The sequence below is a fragment of the Panulirus ornatus genome, chromosome 12, assembly GCF_036320965.1.
Source record: "Panulirus ornatus isolate Po-2019 chromosome 12, ASM3632096v1, whole genome shotgun sequence".
Taxonomy (NCBI): Eukaryota; Metazoa; Arthropoda; class Malacostraca; order Decapoda; family Palinuridae; genus Panulirus; species Panulirus ornatus.
This window is the reverse complement of record NC_092235.1, coordinates 67,832,625-67,858,351: the sequence shown is the minus strand read 5'-3', so window position 1 is coordinate 67,858,351 and position 25,727 is coordinate 67,832,625. Positions and strand designations below refer to the sequence as shown.

At 38.1% G+C, this 25,727-nt stretch overlaps 2 protein-coding genes across 5 annotated transcripts in view; one reads left to right on the top strand and one right to left on the bottom strand.

The window, feature by feature from the left end:
• Nucleotides 1-1,649: 1,649 nt before the first annotated feature.
• Nucleotides 1,650-21,698, bottom strand: LOC139752173 (RNA N(6)-adenosine-methyltransferase METTL16). Of its 2 annotated transcripts, none has more exons than XM_071668123.1 (11): nt 21,565-21,698; nt 20,491-20,705; nt 19,123-19,252; nt 14,334-14,482; nt 12,001-12,163; nt 11,212-11,367; nt 9,226-9,316; nt 6,764-6,880; nt 5,216-5,387; nt 3,518-3,647; nt 1,650-2,554 (listed from the first exon to the last, which is right to left on the bottom strand). In XM_071668123.1, the coding sequence occupies exons 1-11, from the start codon at nt 21,572-21,574 to the stop codon at nt 2,034-2,036; spliced, it is 1,854 nt and encodes a 617-aa protein (XP_071524224.1). In that variant the 5' UTR covers nt 21,575-21,698; the 3' UTR covers nt 1,650-2,033. The 2 variants fall into 2 exon arrangements, with proteins under 2 accessions (XP_071524224.1, XP_071524225.1); XM_071668124.1 differs by having other exon boundaries at nt 11,212-11,277.
• An 814-nt stretch (nt 21,699-22,512) lies between these two features.
• Nucleotides 22,513-25,727, top strand: part of p115 (General vesicular transport factor p115) — a 44,721-nt gene continuing 41,506 nt past the window's right edge. The window contains exons 1-3 of one of the 3 annotated variants that reach the window (XM_071668122.1): nt 22,513-22,872; nt 24,610-24,744; nt 25,079-25,175. In XM_071668122.1, coding sequence (XP_071524223.1) covers nt 22,783-22,872; nt 24,610-24,744; nt 25,079-25,175 — 322 coding nt within the window. In that variant the 5' untranslated portion in view covers nt 22,513-22,782. The remainder of the gene's footprint in view (nt 22,873-24,609; nt 24,745-25,078; nt 25,176-25,727) is intronic. The other 2 variants (XM_071668119.1, XM_071668121.1) reach the window with 2 other exon arrangements.

Here is a 25,727-nt window from a genome sequence, read left to right as displayed (position 1 = left end):
TTTTATGAGTATATATCAATCATGGTGAGGTGCCTATAGATTAGCAGAGTGCATGTATAGTTCTAGTGTGTAAAGGCAAGGGGTTCAAAGGTGAGTGCTCAAGCTACATGTCTCAGCTTGTTGAATGTACTTGGTAAGTTGTATGGGAGAGTGATAGAGTGAAGGCATGTATAAAGCATCTGATTGTAGTGGAACAGAATTTGGTTCCAGGTGTGGTAGAGAATGTGTGGATCAGGTGTTTGCTTTAAAGGTTGTGTGAAATACTTCGAGAAACAGACTGATTTGTATGTGGTATTTATGGATCTGAAGAAAGCATATAGGGTTGAAAATTTGGAGGGAGTGAAATGTTTCAGATATCTAGGAGTGGACATTGCAGTGAATGAAAACAAAAGAAGCTGAAGTGAGTCATAGTGTGGGTGAAGGGGCAAGAGTGGGAGCACTGAAAAATGTGTGGAAAGAGAGGGCAAAAATTGGTGATCATTCGCTTCAGATGAGAATGTGTGAAAATAAGATGGGTGTGTTAGAAATTAAATGTTTCAGGACAATATGTGGTATAAGATGGTTTGATAGAGTAAGTAATTAAAGGGTAAGAGAGAGGTGTGGTAATAAGAAGAGTTTGGTTGTAAGAGCTTAAGGGGATGAAATGTAATAGTATGGACATCTGAAGAGAATGAGAAAGGAGAGGTTGATAAAGAGGATATCTTTGTCAGAAGCAGAGGGGAAACCAAATTGGAGGTGGAAGGATGGATTGAATAAGATTTTGAGTGCTCGGGGCCTGAACATTATAGAAAGGTGATCATTAAAAGATCACATGCAGTGGAATTATTTTTTTTTTTGGTAATGGAGAAAAACTGATTGAAGGAATTAAATTGAACGGCACAAAACACAATTTCTATCCTTATCTCTTTCTAAACTATTAAATTTCAAAACTGCAGTTCAACCTTGCAATATGAAAATGTTTTTGCATAACCATATCCTCTACTTTCCTGGAACCCCGCATAATAAAGTTTATGTGAGCTGATTCCTGAAAGCTGGAGACGTTATAGATACTGAAATTATTTTCCGTGTGAGCAGGTATTCCATATTCAAAGAGGTCTTTTTCATCCTTCATATATCTGAGGTGGCTCTTCTTCCACCTCTTTCATTGTCACTGTGGAGTCAAAAGCCTTCTACCTGATATTATTCTTCTATCATCTCTCCAACCACTAATTTCTGTCAGCTGTCATAATGCTGCCCTCTTTCTTTTCTAAAGGTAATATTTTGGTCATTGCTCTCTCAGGAGCTGTCAACATGTGTGTCAACTACTAAGACCAGACCTATGGTATGTAACTTGCTGCTACCTTCTGTAGTTGCATTGTGGAGACTGACTACACAAGGTTTGACCATTATGATAACTTCTCTTTCCCATGAACAGCAAGACCGAGGATTTTATTCCTTTTGTCTTTCCCTCTTCCATTAACCTCCTATCTTTAAAGAGTCAGGTACACAAATACCTGATGAGCTCAAATTAATTTTTCTTGTATTATTTTTTCTCATAGTTCCTATTAAATAAATTTTAATCTGACATGGTTATGACTAGGGCATGTTTTAGCCTGTCATGCTTACTATTCAAAAAGATTACACATACATACATTGTACATACAAACACATTTTCTGTGATTGAATAAACTTTTATTATGACTTCCTAGTAACTATCTTTAAAGTTAATGTTGTTCATATGACCAAAGTCAAGAAATCCTTTAAAAAGCAGTACACAAAAATATACAATTCTTTAATGCTTAATAGTGATCTATTTACAAAATTTTAGCACAAAATAGGAAATACACATTACACAAATTTTATAAAACTCATTTATAATAAACAATGTGATTTATCTAAATACAATTATGGAATTACAAGATCACCTCAAAAAAGGTAAACAGCATACAGTAAAAGAGTTTTAAAAGAGCTTTTCATTTTACATTTTAGTTAATTTCAGTTTCAAGAAAGAATTTTACTTTTAATTCTGAAATTATATTCAATACAAACCCAAGTTACAAGACTGGTTTGGTTAGCTGATTTCGCATGAATTGAAGCAACTGGTTTAGTCCATCTTTACCATGTGACCCACTTAAATAGACAGCTTCCAAGGAGATAAGACCCCCAGACTGCTTAATTTGTAGGTTACACCTCAGGATACACTCTAGTCGTTCCACTTTACACTTCTTTAAATCCTGCTGCTTGTCTTTTTCTTGAGTTATTTCCAACTTTTGTTCCTCTACAATACTCTCAGAAATTTCAGTTAAAGCTTCACTATTGGCATCATTAGGACCAGCACTGATGTTGCAACACTTTGTTGAGGTCAGTTGTATGGGTATAGCATTACTAGAACCATGAGTATTCTCAAAGTTTTCATCAGGTACACATACCTTCAATTTTTTCATCTTGCCCTCTTCCCCACCATTTTCTACCTCCTGAGAAATTTCTTTTTCAGCTTTGGCTTTCTCTCTATATATCATGTCACACTGTGTTCTTTCAGTCTTTTCTGAGTTATTTTCATCTAATTTTGTATCACCTGTAAATATAAAAAATTACTGTTAGACTTATTTCTGAACAGAGATGTACGATATGTGTTAAACACATGCTTATACCAACCTGCTGTTCACAATGGCAGCTGGATAACTAACACAGAAGCCAGCCTTAACAGAAAAATAAAAGCATCTCCCTTCAATCACTTTTCTCGGGAATACTCCAATCAGAGGTCAAATTTCCAAAATGGCAAATAATTTGCTGCACTACTGAGACACCCTTCCCCTTCCTTCCTGAATGAGATGCCAAATCTATGCAGCTCCAACAACTGCCTCTTAAGTTCAGTGTGTTAACCACACAATAACATCAAAACATAAGGAATGGCTGGGATGGAAGTCTTGTAAGTTGGAGGTGCTGTGATGAATGGAAAGAATTCAAGAATAATGTACAAAAAGCATGCATAACAGCGTACCTATTCTAACTGTAAAGCATGGCTATAAAACCAAGTTTATACAGGTCAGGTTGAGACAGAAATAAGAGCAATTCAGGTGAATAATTCTTGCAATATAGCTAAAAGTAAGAGGACAGGGTAAAGGATAGAAAAAAAGAGAAGAATCTGTTGTGTGAAGAAATCATTAGAAAGACGTATAAACGAAACTTTTGAAATGGTAAGTTCATGTACAATGTATGGGGAATGATAGACTGGTCAAGAAGATTTAGAGAAGACCAGATTAAGGAAAAAGAAGAGGAAGGCTGCAGAAGAGGAGGACTGATACGGTCGATCCAAAATTTTTAAGAAACTATTGCACTTTCCTCCAGTTACCCTATCTTTTGTTCCTTTTCTCCAAGATATGAAATCCAATTTTTATTTTCCTTCTCTCTTAACTTCTCCATGTAGTTTTATCAACTCCATTTTTTTTAATACCTTACATATTACTACTGCTCATATCTCCTAATGCCAGACTTCCAATAAAATTCAGTTTCATAAACCTAATGATTAAAAACTTACCCTTTCTGTTATCTGCTTCCTTTCTCTTATCTTCTCGTTTTTTTCTCCTCAGATGCAACCAAGTGGGTTTAAAAGCCTTCACATTGGCACTAACAAAATATTTGGTGCTCTTGAACACATGCACCTTCACCTGAAAAAATGGAAGATAAGTGGTACCTGCATAAACAGAAGGAAAACAAAGTTAACAGGAATGTGATATACATCCACCAGAATAGTGGTATAGCACAGAAAAACAAAAACAATGTCCCTTGAATTTAAAGAACTCACACTAAAACTAATTGATACCAGACAGAAGACTTGGTAACGTATAAATTCTCTATCCTAATATCCATACTCTGAAAAAATCTAAAATCTCTGTACCCAAAGAAAGTTTCCGTTGTTTGAATTTTATCCCTGGGGATAGGGGATTAAGAATACTTCCCACGTATTCCCTGCGTGTCGTAGAAGGCGACTAAAAGGGGAGGGAGCAGGGGGCTGGAAATCCTCCTCTCTCGTTTTTTTTTTTTTAATTTTCCAAAAGAAGGAACAGAGGGGGCCAGGTGAGGATATTCCGAAAAAGGGCCCAGTCCTCTGTTCTTAACGCTACCTCGCTAATGCGGGAAATGGCGAATAGTTTGAAAAAAAAAAAAAAAAAAGTTTGAATTTGAGTTGGTATTTCTCCAAGTTTTTCTTAATAATTTTCATGGTTTTTACCCTTATTCTGCCCCTTCAACAGTGTCTAACAAGTTTTTTTTTTTTTTTTATACTTTGTCGCTGTCTCCCGCGTTTGCGAGGTAGCGCAAGGAAACAGACGAAAGAAATGGCCCAACCCCCCCCATACACATGTATATACATACGTCCACACACGCAAATATACATACCTACACAGCTTTCCATGGTTTACCCCAGACGCTTCACATGCCTTGATTCAATCCACTGACAGCACATCAACCCCGGTATACCACATCGCTCCAATTCACTCTATTCCTTGCCCTCCTTTCACCCTCCTGCATGTTCAGGCCCTGATCACACAAAATCTTTTTCACTCCATCTTTCCACCTCCAATTTGGTCTCCCTCTTCTCCTCGCTCCCTCCACCTCCGACACATATATCCATGTGATAAATCTATGAATAACGGTGTGAAAAAGAAGCTGATTATACTTACCATTACGTAAAAAAGTTAAAATTTCAGAAGTTATATGATATTGGAGAATGTTCGAAAGATGGGGCTCTTACTAGAGTAAAAACTCTGTACATTACAAACAAGTACTAGTTATTTGGGAGTTAAAAATAAAGAGAATGTGTACATATACTTCTTATACATTGATCTGGGTTAAAACAAAGAGAACTAGCTAGTATACATATCAAGCCATACAAATCTACAGCTTACATCACATTCCACACAATAATGGTCATAAAGAAAAGTAAACATCAAATTCCAAATTTCAGACATTTAAATTTTAAATCCAATTCCAAAATTCAATCATTCAAATTTTTTTTTCTTCACAAGTCTGATCTCTTCTTTCTCCTTCATATCAAACCCATATACAGTAGGACACATATCTACTGATTCTCAGACTACTCATTCTTCAAGATGGAACCATGTAAGATTTCACTTTTGCTCATTTATACCCTTTACTTACAAGCCTCACTAGACTGTACTTTAGATTGCAATATTTTTCAAATGAAAAATGTTACAAGAACAGTTTGTTCACAAACCTTGAGATAATGCAGCCACTTCTTAATCATGTTCCAAGCTGCTGTGACAGAGTACACAGTCATGAGGCTACGAGGCATCATCAGCACAAGTGGTTTGTTAGTTACTATCTGTTTCTTACTCTTCACTTGGCCTAGTTGTAGAGAGGGATCGTAAGTCCATGCTAAACCCCACCTACAAGAAATAAAGAGCAAAACACCATGAATATATACTCAGAGATTTTTCAAAATGCAAGTATCCTATCTGACATTCATTTACTTTGCAAGACAGAGTGAATCTATTTCTCTCTGGAATAATCATACTGTCAGTATCAATCATTTCATCCCTTTCAATCCCCCTCGGTACTGGGTCAACATGCCATCAATGGATTGAACCCGGGGATGTGAAATGTCCAAAGTAAACCATGGAAAGGTCTGTGGGGCCTGGATGTGGATAGGGAGCTTATGTATGGATGTGAGTGGATGAGGCCTTTCTTCGTCTGTTTCTTGGTGCTACCTCACTGATGCATGGGGTGGCAATCAGGTAAGGGGTAGAGGAAGAAAGTGTATACGCTATCTTTTTTCTTTTCCTTCATGCATTTATGCTGTTTCCTGTGGGGCAGATGGCATTGAAAATGGATGGACACAAGCAAGTACTAATATGTACACACAGTGTGCAGCTGAGAATGGCAGAGGAGAAATGGAATTTTTGTGGAGGTATTGGGATTTAAAAACCTTATGAATTGTTTGCATTCAATGAGGCAGATTGTCTCCATGAAACGTAGCGTTGCATGTACAGAAAAATTACACGTTAAATAAAATTATACAAACTCCAATTGAATTGCAATTTCACCTTCATATATACATATGTGCTGTCAATGGACTGAACCAGGGCATGTGAAATGTCAGAGGTAAATCATGGAAAGGTCTGTGTGGCCTGGATGAGGATAGGAAGCTGTGTCAATGCATTACACATGACAGCTAGAGACTGAGTGTGAACGAATGTGGCCTTTTTTGTGTTTTCCTAGCATTATCTCACTGAAGCAAAGGCTAGCAATACTGTTTCCTGTGGGGCGGGGTAGCACTGGGAATGGATGAAGGCAAGCAAGTAAGAATATGTACACGTGTATATACTGGAAAGGATCACAACTGAGGGCATGAAATTGCAATTCGGCAGTTCAGATAATCTCATTTAATATGTATGTTTCAACACATGCTGCACTACATGTTTGATGGAGACAATCTGCCTGATCAGGTGCAAACAATTCATAAAGTTTTTAAATCCAAACACCAACACATAGACTGTCCTGTCACCGCCATACCGAAGTATACACTGGCCAGCTGATTGGCTGCAAAAGGAAACACAGAAATGGGATTTGGCAGCAGCTTCAAGAAAATGCTGAATTTGCATGCACCAAGCCAATACATAAAAATACTATGTGAATGTGGGCAAAGAATAGTAAAGCATTATGAGACAAACAAGTCCATTTGTAAATTTTCTATTAGGCATCCACACTTGCCTATGACTGTACAACTGTACAAAAAGAAGTAAAATGCATATCATTACTGTACCTCATGGTTCTCCCTTGACAGAACTCTGTTAATACTGAACATGATGGACTGGTGGCATCTAAGGCTTTTTTTATTTGTTTTATATGAGCCTTGGTTCCTATCAAAGTGGTGAAGATTCTGTAAAGAGATTTTTGTTATATAATAATCATTTTACTAAATATGTAAATACCAATTGTAATCACCTACTAGTAATGTATGGGGAAGGAATTTTAAACTCACTGGGCCCCATCTCTTGAATTAATATACAATTTCTTAATTCATGCATGCTGTACTCATTAATCACATTCTCAGTCATTATATTATATTCATCCAACATCTCTTGAGGAACTGTTCACTGTCTGCCAATCTTGTTTTGAAATCTTAATGGCTGAGATCAGGTTATTCCTCACTGTTCTCTTATTCAGGGTGAGCAAATACAAAGCCTGTATACTTTCCCTGTAACTCACCTCTTAATTCTGGTACCATATTTGTGGACCTTCTCTATCAGCTCTTTTTCCTTCTTTACATGTTCCACAAGGCATCTCTATTAGCCCCATCTTATGCTTTCTCAAGATTCATAAATGATACATAAAAATCCTTCTGTTTCTAAAATATTTCTCACACATGTTGTTTAAGCAAACAAATGATCCTCTTCCACTCCTGACACCATGCTGTTCTTTCCTATTCTGTTGCTCAGTACATGCCTTCACCCTCTCAATCACCATACAACTAGAGTGGACATGGTAGTAGAAATGAGTCATGGTATGGGAGGGGGAACGGGGTGAAGGTTCTGAGAGCACTGCAGAATGTGTGGAAAAGGAGAACATTATCCAGGAGGGTAAAAATGGATATGTTTGAGGGAAAAGCAGTCCCAACAATATTATATGGCTGAAAGGCATGGGTTATAGATAAGCTGTATGGAGGAGGTTGCATATGTTGGAAATGAAATGTCTGAGGACAACATGTGGCATGAGGTGGTTTGATTAAGTAATGAAAGGGTAAGAGAGATGTATGGTAATAAAAAGAATTTGGTTGAGAGAACAGAGGAGGGTGTGCTGAAATGGTTTGGACATATGGATAGAATGAGTGAAGAAAGGTTGACAGAGGATATATGTGTCAGAAGTGGAGGGTACAAGGAGAATGGGGAGACCAAATTGGAAATTGAAGGATGGATTGAAAAAAGATTTTGAGTGATCGGGGCCCGAACACTGTCAGTACATCAACTCCTGTATACCACATCATTCTAATTCATTCAATCCTGCACAGGCCTTTCAACTCCCCCCCTACATGATTTGGCCCCTATCACTCAATATCAATTCTACACTATCCTTCCACCTTTAATTTGGTGTCCCCCTTCTTGACTCCTCTACCTATGAGACATATATCCTCTCTGTCAACCTCTCCTCACTCATTCTCCTCATATGTCCAAACCATTTCAGCACAACCTCTTCAGCTCTCTCAGCCATACTCTTCTTATTACCACCCCTCTCTCTCATCTTATCATTTTTTCCTCATTCAACCCTCCTTACACCAAATATTGTTCTCAAACACTCCATTTCCAGCGCATCCACCCTGTTTTGTACTATGTCATCTACAGCCCAAAATCTCATCTATACATCACTGAGACTATCATATCTTCAAACACCCATTTTCGCCTTCCTAAACATTAACCTCTATTCCCACACATTCCCCAGTGCTCCCAAAAACTTCTCCCCCTCACCCACCCTATGACTCCTCTGCTTCCCTGGTTCCACTCGTTGACATTTCCACCCCAGGTATCTAAAAGACTTCACTTCCTCCAATTTTTCTCCATTCAAACTCACATCCCAACTAACCAGTAATCTTTGCCATGATGATTCTAATAACCTTGCTTTTACTCACATTACTCTCAACTTTCTCATATCACATGCTTTCCTAACCTCAGAATCAAATTCATGCAGTTTCTTATGCCATCAAAGCTGTATCATCAGCAAACAACATCTGACTCACTTCACAGGCCCTGTCACTCCCAACAGAGTGTATACCTACCCCTCTCTCCAAGACCCTTTCATTTACCTCCCTCACCACCCCATTCATAAACAGATTAAACAGCCATGGTGGTATGACACACTCCTGTCATGAACCCACTTTTGCCTGGAACCACTCACCCTCCTCCTCTCTGCTTACCTGCACATGTCTTATACACTCTTGATAAGAACTACTTGCTGCTCCTAATAGCTTTCCTCCCACATCATATACTTGTAACATATTCAATGAACCATTCAAGCTTTCTCCATAAGAATAAATGATTCCCCTTGAAAATTCTAGCAATACAAACTCCCTAGGAATCTCAAATAATTTAAGAAAAAACTATTCCTAGCTGATTTCAGAGTTATTTACTTCATACGAAATATTCCCAACATTAAAACCTAGTATATTCATGCATGACAATGTGTATGGACTGGACTCAATAAACATATCAGATATATATATTCTTACTTTACCTGATTTTGGCCTTCAGCAACTGACTCTCCTTTATCATTTGTGAGATGAATGAGACCTCTCCACCCGTTGTTACCTTCTCATGAACCACACCTAGAGAAACAGAATCATTCACATTTTCTTCTTAGTGCCAATTGGAATGAAGAGGGGCTGACAAAGAAGATGTCTGTGTTAGAAGCGGAGGAGACAAGAAGAAAGAGGTCAAATTGGAGATGGAAGAACGGAGTGAAAAATATTATGAGTAACTTGGGCCTCAACATGCAGAAGGATGGAACTGGAATGTGGTAAGCAGAGGGTGATGTGCCATCAATGAACTGAACCAGGGCATGTGAAACATCTGGGAAAAACCATGGAAAGGTGTCTGGAGCTTGGTTGTGGATAGGGGGCTGTGGTTTCAGTCCACTGCACATGACAACTAGAAAACAGATGCATGTGAATGTGGCCTTTCTTCATCTGTTCTTGGTGCTAACTCACTAAAGTGGGAAAAGGCAGACTAGTATGTAAAAGTAAAGAAAGAAAGAAGATATACATAACCAGACTTCGCCTGCTCGAGGTTATGCAGCAAGTGAAAAGTTACCTTTAGTGAGGCTGTGTTAGAGGGAGTATAGGCTCATCATAGAACTTCTCACTCCAAAGGGGTCTACATTTCCTGCTACAAGAAGAGCAACCTTGAACTGCAGGAGCTTTTAGAAAGGTGCTGTGTAACAACAGGACTCTTTCATAAAAATTGGTTCTGGGGTAGTTATATAAAAGAATAAAACATTTATAGGAGAATGTACGGAAAAGAGGGAATGTGTTGGAAATGAAATATTTGAGGAAAACATGCAATGTGGGGAGAGTTGATAAAGAAAGTAATGGTCTGAGAGAAAGGTGCAGTAATATGAAGAGTATAGTTGACAGAGCTGAAGAAAGCGAGCTGAAATTGTATGGACATAGAAGAGAAAAAGAGTGGAGAGACAGATAAAGAGGATATGTGTCAGAAGTGGAGGGGAAAAGGAGACGCAGGCAACCAAACTGTTGATGGAAGGATAGAGTGAATAAGATTTTTTCAGTGCTTGGGATCTGAGCTTGCAGAAAGGTGAAAGGCAAGCACAGGAATGAGCAAATTGGAGGTATGTGGTGTACAGGGGGCAATGTCCTATCCATGGTCTGAATCAGGGAAAGTGCAGCAGCCAGGAGAAGTCACAGAAAGATCTGTATGGCTTGGTTGTGGACAAAGGCATTGGTTTCGGTGTATAACACACAACAGCAAAAGAATGGATGTAATAAAATGAGGCACTAATTTCATTTGCTCCAGGCACTACTTTGTAATATGAAAAATAGTGAACAGGAAAAGAAAAAAGACAAAGGTAGAAAGAAAGATGATACATCGGAAATTGAAAGGCAGACATACTGTACTTACATCTCTGTGATGAGAATACTCATGAAAGAAAACACTGAGTTATCATCAAGTGAGGTTTGTTACAAAAAGTGGGTGAACCAATAATATTCAATGTATGTTACTGAAACAAAGGTCTGTAATAGAAGAATGGTTAGATGAGTGCACAACGAGTGTAAAATTTCCTCCATGTACACTACAAATAGGTAATTTCAAATAAGTAATTATAAAAGATATGGATTCTCTGAAAGTAGATTTACAGCTATAAGAGTGATAGTGAGGAATAAGGAAATCAGTGAAAAATAAGATTTCATAAAGAGTGTGTGATAAAATAAAGAGCTGATTCCTGAGGTGTTCAGACAAGCAATGATACAGAACAGGGGAAAAAAAATTACCAATAAAGTTTAAGTGATAGGAGAGAAGTTAAATGTGAAAGGGGTTTTGTGATTAGGGATTTTGCAGAAATACACCATGTCAGTGGTGTCATTCGGGTAAACCACCCTGGCGTATAACGAGAAAAAGCATAAAGGTCTTTAAATTTCCTCTAAATGCCAAACCATCACTATGTACGCTCCATATAAAACAGTTGAAGTGAATAAGTAACTCTTGCCTGTTGGGGCACTGATGGGCTCTCCTCGATCTTTTCTGCTCTTTTTCATGGTATCCATCTCCTCTTCTGAGCAAAAGAATGGTGGGTTACACATTGTGAAATCATACAAGTAAAGGCCAAAGTCCTTATCTTTCTGCAACTCAGCTTTCAGCTCATCTGCAATGTTGAATAAGAAAATCTAAATTCCTTTCACACAGAAAAGTCAAAACGATCATTGCCATTACTAAAATCTTTACAAACACGCAACTCATGACAAGTAGAACAAAGCTTGAAGATTTTCACTTAAAATGAAAGAAAAGAAGTTGAAGAACTTTTGTATTTATGTAAAAAAAATTACATTTCATGAAAAGAAACTGGGGGCAGGAATTTTCAGTGCTATTATGCTCAACTCAAATCTCATTTACATGGCCTGGCTTACGTCTATACAGCTAACTCACACATATCCTCAATTTACATCAAGTAAGCTAATGAGAACAAGGGCTTTCACACTAATATACACACTCTTTCATTTTTCACTGTAAAATAAGTTGTTCTGTTACAGGCGAGTATTTTCCTTCACACCTTCAATATCACTCACAAAATTCTCCACTGTACACATTCAGGAACAGTTCCTCCAGCACCTTCAACTTAAAATACCTTTAGCTCTAATCAATTCGCTTACAGTATGTCCAACCCCTTCTGTCAACTGTCTCTTCTTCTTGTATCTTCTTCACTAACCTATAATATTTCACAGCAAAGATAATACACCTAACTCCACTTCATAAGATTACTGAACACTGTTAAACTTACCTACATTTTGTGAGTTCGAAGTTAATGTGTGAAAGTTTGATGCACCACAGCTCTTCAGAGATTCATTATCTTCAATCTGTTTTTCTCTTGATCTGCATATCATCATCTGGGTTTGCACCTCTTCTTGATCTAATACACCCATGAATATAGAATCTTTTTCAACCTGAAAAGTTTTAAAAAAATTGTAATCATTTGTTTAAATGAAATTACAGGCCCTTTCAAACACTGACCTTTTCTTCTATAAACTCATCAACTGATCCAAGATCAGAGCTTCCATTTTTCACCCTATGACTAATTTTAGTGCCTATAGTTCCATTCACAGTCACAGTTAGTCTTACATAACAAAGGCATTTGACATTTTCCATGTCCCTTTTATTCAAACTCACAATCAAACCATCTTGTCTCACCCCATGCTGTGCCTTACCGTCTATTTTTGTTCACATTCACTTTCAAATCTCTCCTTTTACATACTCTCTCAAACTCCCACTAACCTCTGCAGCTGCTCTCTACAATCTTCCATCAGAATTGTCATTATAATAAATAATTGACTTTTAGTTCTGAATTGTCCGTTATCAAGTTTTGCTTATTCAACTATATTTCATGGTTTACTTATTATTATTTGTAGACTTTTTTGCCTTTGTTTTTTGTTTTGTCATTAATTATATTGTTGGAGCTGTGTATCCTCTCACATATTTTCTATCATTCCTCTTTCCACTGACATATCAACTATTAGTTCATTTACAATGTAGTTCTGATTTTGTGCAGTACTACTGTTATCATATCCAAGCCAAAAAAGGCTTTGATTTTTAGCATAATTTGATTTGCTTTCCATCCTTCTCTTTCAACTACTTTATGTCTTCGAATCTTTTTTTATTTCATTCTTAAACCTGCTTCTTCCTGCCCTCAGCTCTGTCCAAAATTCCATTTGTATTTGTTTGTATGTCTCCTTTCATCATCATTCATATAATTTCTAGATCTTTCCTTCATCTCGTTTCTATTTCTGTACTCCTCTGTTCTCAATCCTGGTGGGGTTATTCTCCACCTGGGTATCAGGAGGATTAGTGAGGTCTGCATAGTGAGCCAGCACTTCAGTGGCTGTCAAGTTACACTTCTCTAACCCAGATAGCTTTGATTCTTTCTGCCTCATCCTCATGTGGACTGCTGGCTTTATCCAAAAACATACAATCTCTCCTTGTTACACATAACACTTAACAACATTTCACTCACACAACTTATCCTTCATAACTCTAGATTTTCCTGTGGTGAGTGCTATGCACTAGCCCTGCCTTTTGGCAAAATAGATAGAAGCAATAGATAGAAGTAGTAGGTTGGAACATTAGACAGGAACATTAGGTGGAAGTAGTAAGTCAGAACACTGAGTGGTAGTATTAAGTAAAAGGAGTAAGTAAAAACATTAAGTAGTAGCATTAGGTAAAAGGAGTAGCTCAGAACATTAGACAGGAACATTAGGTAGAAGTAATTGGTAGAAACCTTGGGTAGGAGCCTCTGAAAACACTGTGCTAGAGCTGCCTTTTGCCAGTGGCCTGTTAAGGGTGAGGCACTAAACACTAAAAAGTGGCACTGGAGTTTACCAGTTATAGAGACTCTTTTGCCATGGCCACCCCCTTTGGGAAGTCCCAAAGGGAATGGGTATGAGAGATATAGATAGACAGGTAAGTGGGGGCTGAATTATATATCAAACTTCCTACTCAGATTTCACAGCAACAACACACTTCTAGATGCCTGATATTACAGTCTTGTCTCTCTTTAAATCCACTTGTCCCAAAGCTTTCAAAGCATTACATATCCTAAAACCGTGGAGGATGATCATTTCTATATTCAACATTCAGATTCAAATCTCCCTGTGTTGCAGTGTCAGATGTCCTTTTTATTATACATTTACTTGGTACTGTCTCATTATATTCATCCTTCTCTTTCAATTTTTTGTTCCTTCTTCAAAGACTCTTCAGCTCAAAATTTTTCACTGCTCAGTCTTTTATCTCATTACATACTTTCAATATCAGTTATAAAATGACAGTACTGATGAAGAATATGATTGATCATATTCTTCATCATCACTGTCTCTCGGTGTGAGAGAAAGAGAAAGACACAAGGGTAAGGGATGTTTAGATGAGCATGTTTCACATTGCATAAGTGACTACAGACAACCGAGCATACTATACATATCTTAATGATTTAAGATAAAGAAACAATATTGAGGCAATCACAGTCACTTGCAAATTAATGCAAAATGATAGTGTACATGCTGAAGAATGATATGGAATGCTGAGGTTGTATGGGTACAATATAACATACAACATAGGAATTCTTACCATCTTTACAATTATTGAGTCTTGAAGGTTGTTATTTTGAACATTTGCTTGGGCACTTGTGTAGCTGAGCTGATCACTTTCTGTGGCAAGCATACACCAACGAAAGTGCTTAGCTCCCAACAATGGGTAGACACATGCTGCCCCAGCACCTGTAAGTAAAAATGATATTGTGGGTGCTTAAATCTTTTCACATTAATAATTAGCGCATACCATATATAATGATCAGCTCTCCGATTCCCCTTCCCCCAAGTACCCATATGACTGGTCTTATCAATATCCAGAATCCTTGAAAAACTGATCCACAATAAAATCAACCAAAATATTCCACTCTCAACTACACAGCATGGCTTTAGGTCCAGTCACTTGACTACCACAGTGCAAACAATCATCCTAGATGGCTTTGACTAGCCACAGCCACCCTCCTGTAAATTATGAATAGCAATGCACATCAACAGAGTATTTGAAATTGTACCATAAAATATTCTCACTCAAAAGATGCTTGAAACATTCTCCACAAAAATAAAAACAAGGTAGTCAGCTTCTTAACAGAAATAAAATAAAGTCACCCAAGGAGAAGTCCATTCTCCAACTCTCTTCAATCTCTTGTTACACAACCTCACTATGCCCCCTGCAAACTACAGTACCCCCTTGATTGTACTATAGTACACTCTCCTTTTAAACCCTACGTTTTGCATTCTTTCTATGTACCCAAACCACCTCAAAATGTTATGTTTCACATATTCTACCACTTCACAATTCCTTTGCATCCCCTGCCATATCAAATCTCTCATACATCCAATCATTTCTTTGTTCTTTCCTTCAAGTCATACCACATACCTCTCTCAAATATTTCATTTACACAGCCAGGATTCTTGATCTCTGTGAATCATTTCAAGCCCATGTTTTGGCTGCATGAGTTAAAGTCAAAAGAACTATGCTTTCCTTTAATCCTTTCTTCACTCCCATACTTTGCTCTAATCTTCATTATTCTACTGAGGGTACTAATGACTCTTCTGCCCTGTACTGCTCCCTCCCTTGCCTTTCTCCATATCACCAAACTTACCCAAGATACCTCCAACATTTTTTAAATTCTGTCACCTCTTCCCTTCTTTCTTCCCCCATATATATAAAACAATTTAGTACACTTTCTTCTCTCACTCTATAAGGCATTGCAAATTCGATACTTTCCTTTCAAACACCATTACTTTACTTTTACTCACATTACCTTCAATTGCCTATGCTTACACACATCATAAAACTCACTTCCAACTCCTTTCCACTCTCAGCAAACGACACAGTATCATCCACAAACAGGCTCATCACTAACCATTGTACCTCACCACACCACTCCATATCTGCACCTACTTTCCCTATTTTTGCTTCCTTCTCACATCACTCCATCTATATATATGTTAAAAAGTAACGGTGACATCACACAGGCCTATCTCATTCATTTTTTTTTTTTTTTATACCTCGTCGCTGTCTCCCGCGGTTGCGAGGTAGCGCAAGGAAACAGACGAAAGAAATGCCCCCCCCCCCATACACATGTACATCCACACGTCCACACACGCAAATATACATACCTACACAGCTTTCCATGGTTTACCCCGGACGCTTCACATGCCTTGATTCAATCCACTGACAGCACGTCAACCCCTGTATACCACATCGCTCCAATTCACTCTATTCCTTGCCCTCCTTTCACCCTCCTGCATGTTCAGGCCCCGATCACACAAAATCCTTTTCACTCCATCTTTCCACCTCCAATTTGGTCTCCCTCTTCTCCTCGTTCCCTCCACCTCCGACACATATATCCTCTTGGTCAATCTTTCCTCACTCATTCTCTCCATGTGCCCAAACCATTTCAAAACACCCTCTTCTGCTCTCTCAACCACGCTCTTTTTATTTCCACACATCTCTCTTACCCTTACGTTACTTACTCGATCAAACCACCTCACACCACACATTGTCCTCAAACATCTCATTTCCAGCACATCCATCCTCCTGCGCACAACTCTATCCATAGCCCACGCCTCGCAACCATACAACATTGTTGGAACCACTATTCCTTCAAACATACCCATTTTTGCTTTCCAAGATAATGTTCTCAACTTCCACACATTTTTCAAGGCTCCCAAAATTTTCGCCCCCTCCCCCACCCTATGATCCACTTCCGCTTCCATGGTTCCATCCGCTGACAGATCCACTCCCAGATATCTAAAACACTTCACTTCCTCCAGTTTTTCTCCATTCAAACTCACCTCCCAATTGACTTGACCCTCAACCCTACTGTACCTAATAACCTTGCTCTTATTCACATTTACTATTAACTTTCTTCTTCCACACACTTTACCAAACTCCGTCACCAGCTTCTGCAGTTTCTCACATGAATCCGCCACCAGCGCTGTATCGTCAGCGAACAACAACTGACTCACTTCCCAAGCTCTCTCATCCCCAACAGACTTCATACTTGCCCCTCTTTCCAAGACTCTTGCATTTACCTCCCTAACAACCCCATCCATAAACAAATTAAACAACCATGGAGACATCACACACCCCTGCCGCAAACCTACATTCACTGAGAACCAATCACTTTCCTCTCTTCCTACACGTACACATGCCTTACATCCTCGATAAAAACTTTTCACTGCTTCTAACAACTTGCCTCCCACACCATATATTCTTAATACCTTCCACAGAGCATCTCTATCAACTCTATCATATGCCTTCTCCAGATCCATAAATGCTACATACAAATCCATTTGCTTTTCTAAGTATTTCTCACATACATTCTTCAAAGCAAACACCTGATCCACACATCCTCTACCACTTCTGAAACCACACTGCTCTTCCCCAATCTGATGCTCTGTACCTGCCTTCACCCTCTCAATCAATACCCTCCCATATAATTTACCAGGAATAATCAACAAACTTATACCTCTGTAATTTGAGCACTCACTCTTATCCCCTTTGCCTTTGTACAATGGCACTATGCACGCATTCCGCCAATCCTCAGGCACCTCACCATGAGTCATACATACATTAAATAACCTTACCAACCAGTCAACAATACAGTCACCCCCTTTTTTAATAAATTCCACTGCAATACCATCCAAACCTGCTGCCTTGCCGGCTTTCATCTTCCGCAAAGCTTTTACTACCTCTTCTCTGTTTACCAAATCATTTTCCCTAACCCTCTCACTTTGCACACCACCTCGACCCAAACACCCTATATCTGCCACTCTGTCATCAGACACATTCAACAAACCTTCAAAATACTCACTCCATCTCCTTCTCACATCACCACTACTTGTTATCACCTCCCCATTTACGCTCTTCACTGAAGTTCCCATTTGCTCCCTTGTCTTACGCACCCTATTTACCTCCTTCCAGAACATCTTTTTATTCTCCCTAAAATTTACTGATAGTCTCTCACCCCAACTCTCATTTGCCCTTTTTTTCACCTCTTGCACCTTTCTCTTGACCTCCTGTCTCTTTCTTTTATACTTCTCCCACTCAATTGCATTTTTTCCCTGCAAAAATCGTCCAAATGCCTCTCTCTTCTCTTTCACTAATACTCTTACTTCTTCATCCCACCACTCACTACCCTTTCTAAACAGCCCACCTCCCACTCTTCTCATGCCACAAGCATCTTTTGCGCAATCCATCACTGATTCCCTAAATACATCCCATTCCTCCCCCACTCCCCTTACTTCCATTGTTCTCACCTTTTTCCATTCTGTACACAGTCTCTCCTGATACTTCCTCACACAGGTCTCCTTCCCAAGCTCACTTACTCTCACCACCTTCTTCACCCCAATATTCACTCTTCTTTTCTGAAAACCCATACTAATCTTCACCTTAGCCTCCACAAGATAATGATCAGACATCCCTCCAGTTGCACCTCTCAGCACATTGACATCCAAAAGTCTCTCTTTCGCATGCCTGTCAATTAACACGTAATCCAATAACGCTCTCTGGCCATCTCTCCTACTTACATAAGTATACTTATGTATATCTCGCTTTTTAAACCAGGTATTCCCAATCATCAGTCCTTTTTCAGCACATAAATCTACAAGCTCCTCACCATTTCCATTTACAACACTGAACACCCCATGCACACCAATTATTCCCTCAACTGCCACATTACTCACCTTTGCATTCAAATCACCCATCACTATAACCCGGTCTCGTGCATCAAAACCGCTAACACACTCATTTAGCTGCTCCCAAAACACTTGCCTCTCATGATCTTTCTTCTCATGCCCAGGTGCATATGCACCAATAATCACCCACCTCTCTCCATCAACTTTCAATTTTACCCATATTAATCGAGAATTTACTTTCTTACATTCTATCACATACTCCCACAACTCCTGTTTCAGGAGTATTGCTACTCCTTCCCTTGCTCTTGTCCTCTCACTAACCCCTGACTTCACTCCCCAGACATTTCCAAACCACTCTTCCCCTTTACCCTTGAGCTTCGTTTCACTCAGAGCCAAAACATCCAGGTTCCTTTCCTCAAACATACTACCTATCTCTCCTTTTTTCACATCTTGGTTACATCCACACACATTTAGGCACCCCACTCTGAGCCTTCATACATGTATAATAAAACTTTCACTGAACTCTCCAATTTCAAAAGTTCACTGCAAACAGGGTTATGTCCCTTCATCCCCTTTCAAATACGTGTCTGTGTATGCATGCATTAATTACATAATTTGTAAGAGGGGTGAATTCCACTATATGTAATACAGAACATTTGTCCATGTCTGCATTCTGAACTTACCAATATCAGCCCCAATAACTGTTTGTTTTGAATCACGGTGTGCTGCATGTGTCAGAAGATCTTCAATCCAGAGGAGATAGTTGAAACGTAGGGGAAGTGTTGGCACTAGTCGATCATCAGGAATATTAACCTGAGGTTAAAACAATCGCCACGGTTATGCCTATATACACGAATCATATTTCTTTAAAATTCTTAACTCTAGCCTCATCTACATGACATGGGTATAGTGCATGTAGCATTCTGTTTTACTCAAATCAATCTGCTTCTTATATCCAGTATAAAGAAGTGAAAATGGCTTCAACAAAAATATAAGTACTTCTCACTTTTTCATGCGGTATGCCAGAGTATCATATCAAGTAAGGTTTATACCTCCAATCTCACAAACAAAGTATCTCAATGGCACAGTAAAAAATAATTCCTCTTGCATCCCCACCCAAAGTACTTCAGACTCTAGATGATTAACTTAGTAAACCTGTCCACATCTATCAGTTTACCTCTTCTCTTTGTACCATCACCCACATTTACCCAACCTTCCTATCATCACTTTGGAGGAGAGTGAGATGGGTGACTGGATCACAGTATTTAACAAGTGAATGGATCTGTAAGTTTCTAAGACAGGTTAGTGATATGGAAAGTGAATAGTTCTTTTGAGAAATGTAGGGACAGAGCAGATGAGCAACTGCTGGACATAACATGAAATCAAGCAAGAAATGTAAAAAAAATGTGAACTACTTTTATTGTACAACAGTGGTGGATGGAGGGAAAAGAATGACTGAGGACATGGTAATGCATACATCATACATAAATTTAATAAGTTGCATGATGGTAGAGAATGTTCAATAGCTGGAAGCTCCACAAGTGTAAAACTTCCACCCCATACAGGACAAATACATAATCACACATACACACAGAAAGACACACAGCACCATGATTAATTCCTAATTACTATCATCATTAATCATTATCATTACTTTTACAAGTATTATCATTATCAAACTGAAAACAAATGGTAGGTTGTAGTCAATTAATTTATCTTCACTGTATAATACAAAGGACATCATTCATGGGGCTGCTTTAGCTTCATTGTAGCATTCACATCAGGAGCATGAAAATAATGTACTCTTTTAGACTGTGAAATTTTTTGACAGGACTTCCATCTAACAATAGTAATACAACCTTGCTGAAGGAGATTTTTCATTTGCATTGTAATTGCAAGCAGGTGGGGTCCAGTACCACCAACTGCAGTCAGTCCCCCTGATACTGGTTTGATACACTAGGTAAGAGAAGATTTTTGTCCAGGAGCTAATTTAATGACATACATTATGCCCAGCAGATGAATTGAATATTTCATATTGTGATCAAACACACCTGAAGACCAAAATCCTGATCTAAAAGACATGTTGTAAGTGCACGTAATGCCTTTGGACTCTTGAAGTCTAAAAAAACTTTTCCAGTAAGATCATAAGTGCAGTGAGCTCGAAAGTCTGGGTATTTGGTGGCTAGTTTCTTGAAGCTAGGAGGAGTACGGTATGGGTTTCTTGGATGCATGAACTTGTTCAGCTTTGGAGGCAAGGACTTCGCTTCTGAAAATAAAATATGATGCCAACTAACAGATAACACAGTGTTAGACCATACAATGCACTGGAGAAGGTCAGGTGAAGTTTTTATTGGTTCTGTTGATACTGTACAAGTGTATCCCCAACTCTTACATTAATCAACATCATTTTTTTGTGATATACATAATCTTTACAGCCTTATTTAATATTGCTCAACAAAACAAACTTATTGTATTAACACTACACTAGATTTGAAGAACACACTCTGTTAGTATTAACAGCCAATACTAATATGGAGCTATGATACACAATTACTATGCCATTTTACCCCCATATACTGAGTGATTTTGTTGAACACAATGCTAGTGCAGTGCTTCGATAATACAATAAGAGGTGAGGAGCATGAATCAGAACATTATACTTAAAAAAAGATGACAGCGTTAAGGCTTATATCACAGAATATGTGGGGTTAACTAATACAGAAGTACAAGAAAATTAAAAATTATTAGTACCTACAAAAAGCTCACCCAACCTACCTTGTTGTCAAAATTCATTTCAACAATCAATGTTCTATTTGAAATATCAACCTTCCCACAAGGAGCCAACCCATGTTCTTAAAAGACCAATTTATTGTTGGTGTATATCTAAGTGCTATACATCTCCGTTACTCGGGGAGGTTAAGGAAGACAATCTTAGAGCGGTGATTTTCTACAGGTGTTTTACCAACTTTTACCCTAAGTATCCTTGCATTTTCCCCAACATGCATAACCCTTACCACTAAAGGCAAATCCAAGTTTCCATATAATATTTTTCAACATGTAGGAGTCATTTTGCTCCCATTGTTGAAGCAATTGGTAGACTACCTCTAACTAGTTGAAATACTTACTTGTGGTCATAACTGCTGATTTCAATCCAAAAACGTAAACATGAAACAAATTCTAATTACTTTCAATACTCGCTTTCAGCTTAAAATTGACATCTTTGTAAACAAAAGCAAAATCAGCAAACATCAGGCTTACATATTGTGCATTTTTTTGACTGCATTTTCTTTCTTGTTATTCATTTGTCCATATATTTAGAAATTATTATAAGATTTCAAATTCTATTCTAAGTTTTGATTTTATAAGTGTAACTTTTATTATTTTTTTTCATAAAATATGCGATAGTATGAAACACTGAATTATATCATACGTTTTGGTTCAAATACGTTTTCCACTAAATCCGAATTTCAGACAAGTAATGAATCCATTTATGGATTTATTAAGGTATCCAGTAATGCATAGTATTCCAATTATACTATAATCTTAAGGTAATGGCCAAATGTTTTGATACATTATCTGCATGTAATGATTTTATTATCAAGCATAGATTTTTTGATAAAATATGTAGCAAAAAGTATGGCTTTGGGTTGTTGCTTATCCATTGTACTCAAATTTCTCAATGAAAAGTTAGATTGTTGAATATAATTATCAAAATCATGAAAAATTACTGCTGTAATATCGAGGCCAGTTGGGTGTACTTTCTTTAGTTTTTCTTTCTTTTTTTCCCATCTAGATAGACGAGTCTTGCTTGCTTGCAATTGATTATTTCAAGCAACTTTCCGTTACTAAACTTCGACCCAACTTTATTTGCAACACATTACTGTTACCGATGTATGTCATTCACAAGAACTGTTATTCTATCTTTTTTTTTAATAGTTTAACGATAGACTGTCATACGACATAAAAAAAGAAAAAAACGTGTATGTGTAGTGTCTGGAACATATTTGTTATTCTATCTTAACATAAATCTCTCCTTTGTTTCTCTAAGATTGGTGCTTGCTTATCAGTCGTTTACAATACATCTATGTGTCATAGTGAGGTGCGCCAGCTGGGCCCCTAATAATACTGGACCATATTAAGACTTTCATTTGTTTATCTACGTCAGTGACGGTAGGATCGTCTGCTACGTGGACGTAAACACGGTGCGACAAGTTGACAGCGACGGTCATCTTTAATGGAAAACAAAAAAAGAGGAACCTGATGACTTAGAATCTTAAAGACATTACGAACGTAATACAGATGCAACTAGGTCACGGAAGAAGACTTTTGTACAATAAAAGTTCATGATCTCTAGGATGGACTACTTCAGGTCTGTCACTCAATCTGTCTTGGGGTCACCACAGCCAGGACACCAACCCACTGGAGCTGAGACAGTGAGTCGGAAAGATTCTGCACCGTATTGTAAGGCTGTAGATTGTATATAAGAATTTCCTACATTATTCAGGATAGATTATGGAAAGAATCTTTGATGACATAGCATATGCTTTGCTACCCATGGAAACTATTTCCTTTTCCAAGTTTACCAACATTAAAACCCACTGTTGTAAATGCTTTTGATTAGCATAAATCTGATTTTTACATTATTTATGATTAAACTAAAGTGATGTGAATTTGTTATTAGTGGCTAGTGAGTGAAAAGTTTTGATAGATGTGTAAATAAAAGTGTATGTAGGGGTGTGCTAGGTTTTGACAAGTCATTTCAGATGATTTATTTCAAGTTAGAAGTGAAAGTCCATTTTAGCTGTACGACACTGTTACCGCAGGATGTTGAATGGTCATTGTTTTGCACTAGTGGTGTAGTTTTTAGATGATAGAATGAAGAGGGAAAGGATGATGTGGATCATTATATTTCATTTACTGTTCTGAAATAATGAGACCATGCTAAAAGGTATGAAGATTGGAGAAAATGCAAGGTTAACTTTAAGATTTGGGAAACATCCATATAGAATTAACAGAACCTGTAAATAGCTAACCTAACCTCTCTAAGCACTAAAAAATGTTAAACAGATACAAAATATGTTGTTGAAGTGTATCATCATATAATGCAACCACCTGTTGGAATATTGTGAGTAGAATTTTGAACTCTTAGGACCCCATCTTCCTTTCTGAATTTTACCCTCCTCCTTCATGTGGATATGTTCTCATGCATATGGGGCAGACTGCTGATGAGAAATTTTTCTTTCATATTGAATCATTGTTCCATGTGTTAGTGAGGCAGTGCCAGGAACACATGAAGAAAAGGCCACATCCATTTACATCCATTCTCTTGCTCTCATATATAATGCAATGAAACTACAGCTTTCTGTCCACAACCAGGCCCCACAGACCTTTCCATGGTTTACCCCAGATGCTTCATGTTCCCTGGTTGAGTCCATTGACAGCACTTCAGTCCCTGTATATCACATCATTCCAGTTCACTCGATTCCGTGCACCCCTTTCACCTTCCTGCATGCTGTAAATTTTACACTTCATCCTTCCATTTCCAATTTGGTCTCCCAGTTCTCCCTGTTCCCTCCCATTTCTAACTCATATTTCCTGTTTGTACTACCACACATCTCTCTTACCTCTCAATCAAACTGAAGGTAGATTTTCCCAAGCATTTTTTCCTGGTTTCTTTGCCTTGTCCTGCCAATCTTTCTCCTCTTCTTTTTATTGAAAATCAATTCTTTCTACCAGGTGACTAATTTTGAGTTGTTGAGTTGTTTCCTGTGACCTACAAATTCTGAACTGCTGGGCAGCCAGGAATTATAAGGCCAATGATGTCATCTCTCTAGGAGTCTCTGATTGGCAGAAGGCAGACCTAAAACAAACAAGTTACCACCATGTAGTTAGGATAGTGGTGGTTGGGGAAAACCATTTTTCTCCACCAGAGAGACTTTGATATAGAAGTTTTTATGGGAATCTCTTATGCTCTTAGGACACTACTTCAGAAAGAAAAGGTATTTCAGTTATCAAAACATACAGTAGATAGATCTTGTGTAATTTCACATTTGGTATTTAAGATGACTAGGATGATCCTTGGACCTTTTTTACCTTTATTTCTTGTGATAATTGTTTAGAACCAAAGCTCCTTGATAGGGGAAAAAATTTTAGGACAAAATTTTTTCTAGGTAGAACGGTTGATTGACAGAGTTCAGTCATCTACTCTTCTGGAAGACCGACGCGATGGTTGCCGAGCTCTTAAGGCCATGTCCCGGAAGTACCGAGTTTTGGTTGGAGCACATGGGATGGATACGCTAATACAGGTTAGTACTGTATTTGGACTATCTTCTGTATATATGAGACTATTTCATTGGGAGTACAGTCATGTTAAAGAACTTTCTCCAAAGGAGTCAACATTTTCCTTTTACTGGAAGTAGCATAACCTGGGATGCAGAACCCTTAAGAAAGGTTTTTGATAACACCAGGACTGTTTCATAGTAATTGCTCCTGGGGTAGTTATAAGTGAATAAACACATAAAGGTGAAAGAGAAAAGAGAGGTGTTGAGCAGTATTTACTGGGAAGGAATGTTAATAATATCCTTTGTCACTTATCATGCATAAATGATGTAGCTGAATTATTTATATTTCTCACTTCAGGTTTTGGAAGCTGACAGAAGTGACCATGAGATTGTCTATTATTCATTAGAGACTCTTGTAAATGTCACAGCCACAGAAGAATATCCAGAAGAAATAGGTAACAACTCAGTGCCTGTTATCAAATCTATGATGTCCATCTGTATTGATACCTGAGGAAGGAACAGAATTAAGAATTTAGAGACTTTTTGCTAGTGTAGTATGATTGTTACTCACCACTACTGTAGCATATGTATATAATTAGAGGACGTAGATTGTTTTGAATATCTGGGAGTGGACATGGCAGCAAATGGAACCATGCGGAAGTGAATCGTAGGGTGGGCGAGGGGGCAAAGGTCTTTGGAGCCCTGAAGAATGTGTGGAAAGAGAGTATGTTATTTGGGAGGGTAAGAATGGGTATGTTTGAAGGAATAGTAATCCCATCAATGTGAGGCATGGGGTTTAGATAAGATTGTGCGGAGGAGGATGGATGCGTTGGAAATGAAATGTTGGATGACGTGGTGTAAGTTGGTCTGATTGAATATGTTATGAAAGGGTAAGAGATATTTGATAATAAAAAGAGTGTGGTTAAGAGAGCGGAAGAGGGTGTGCTGAAATGGTTTGGAAATATGGAGAAAATGAGTGAGGCAGAGCTGACAAAGAGGAAATTTTG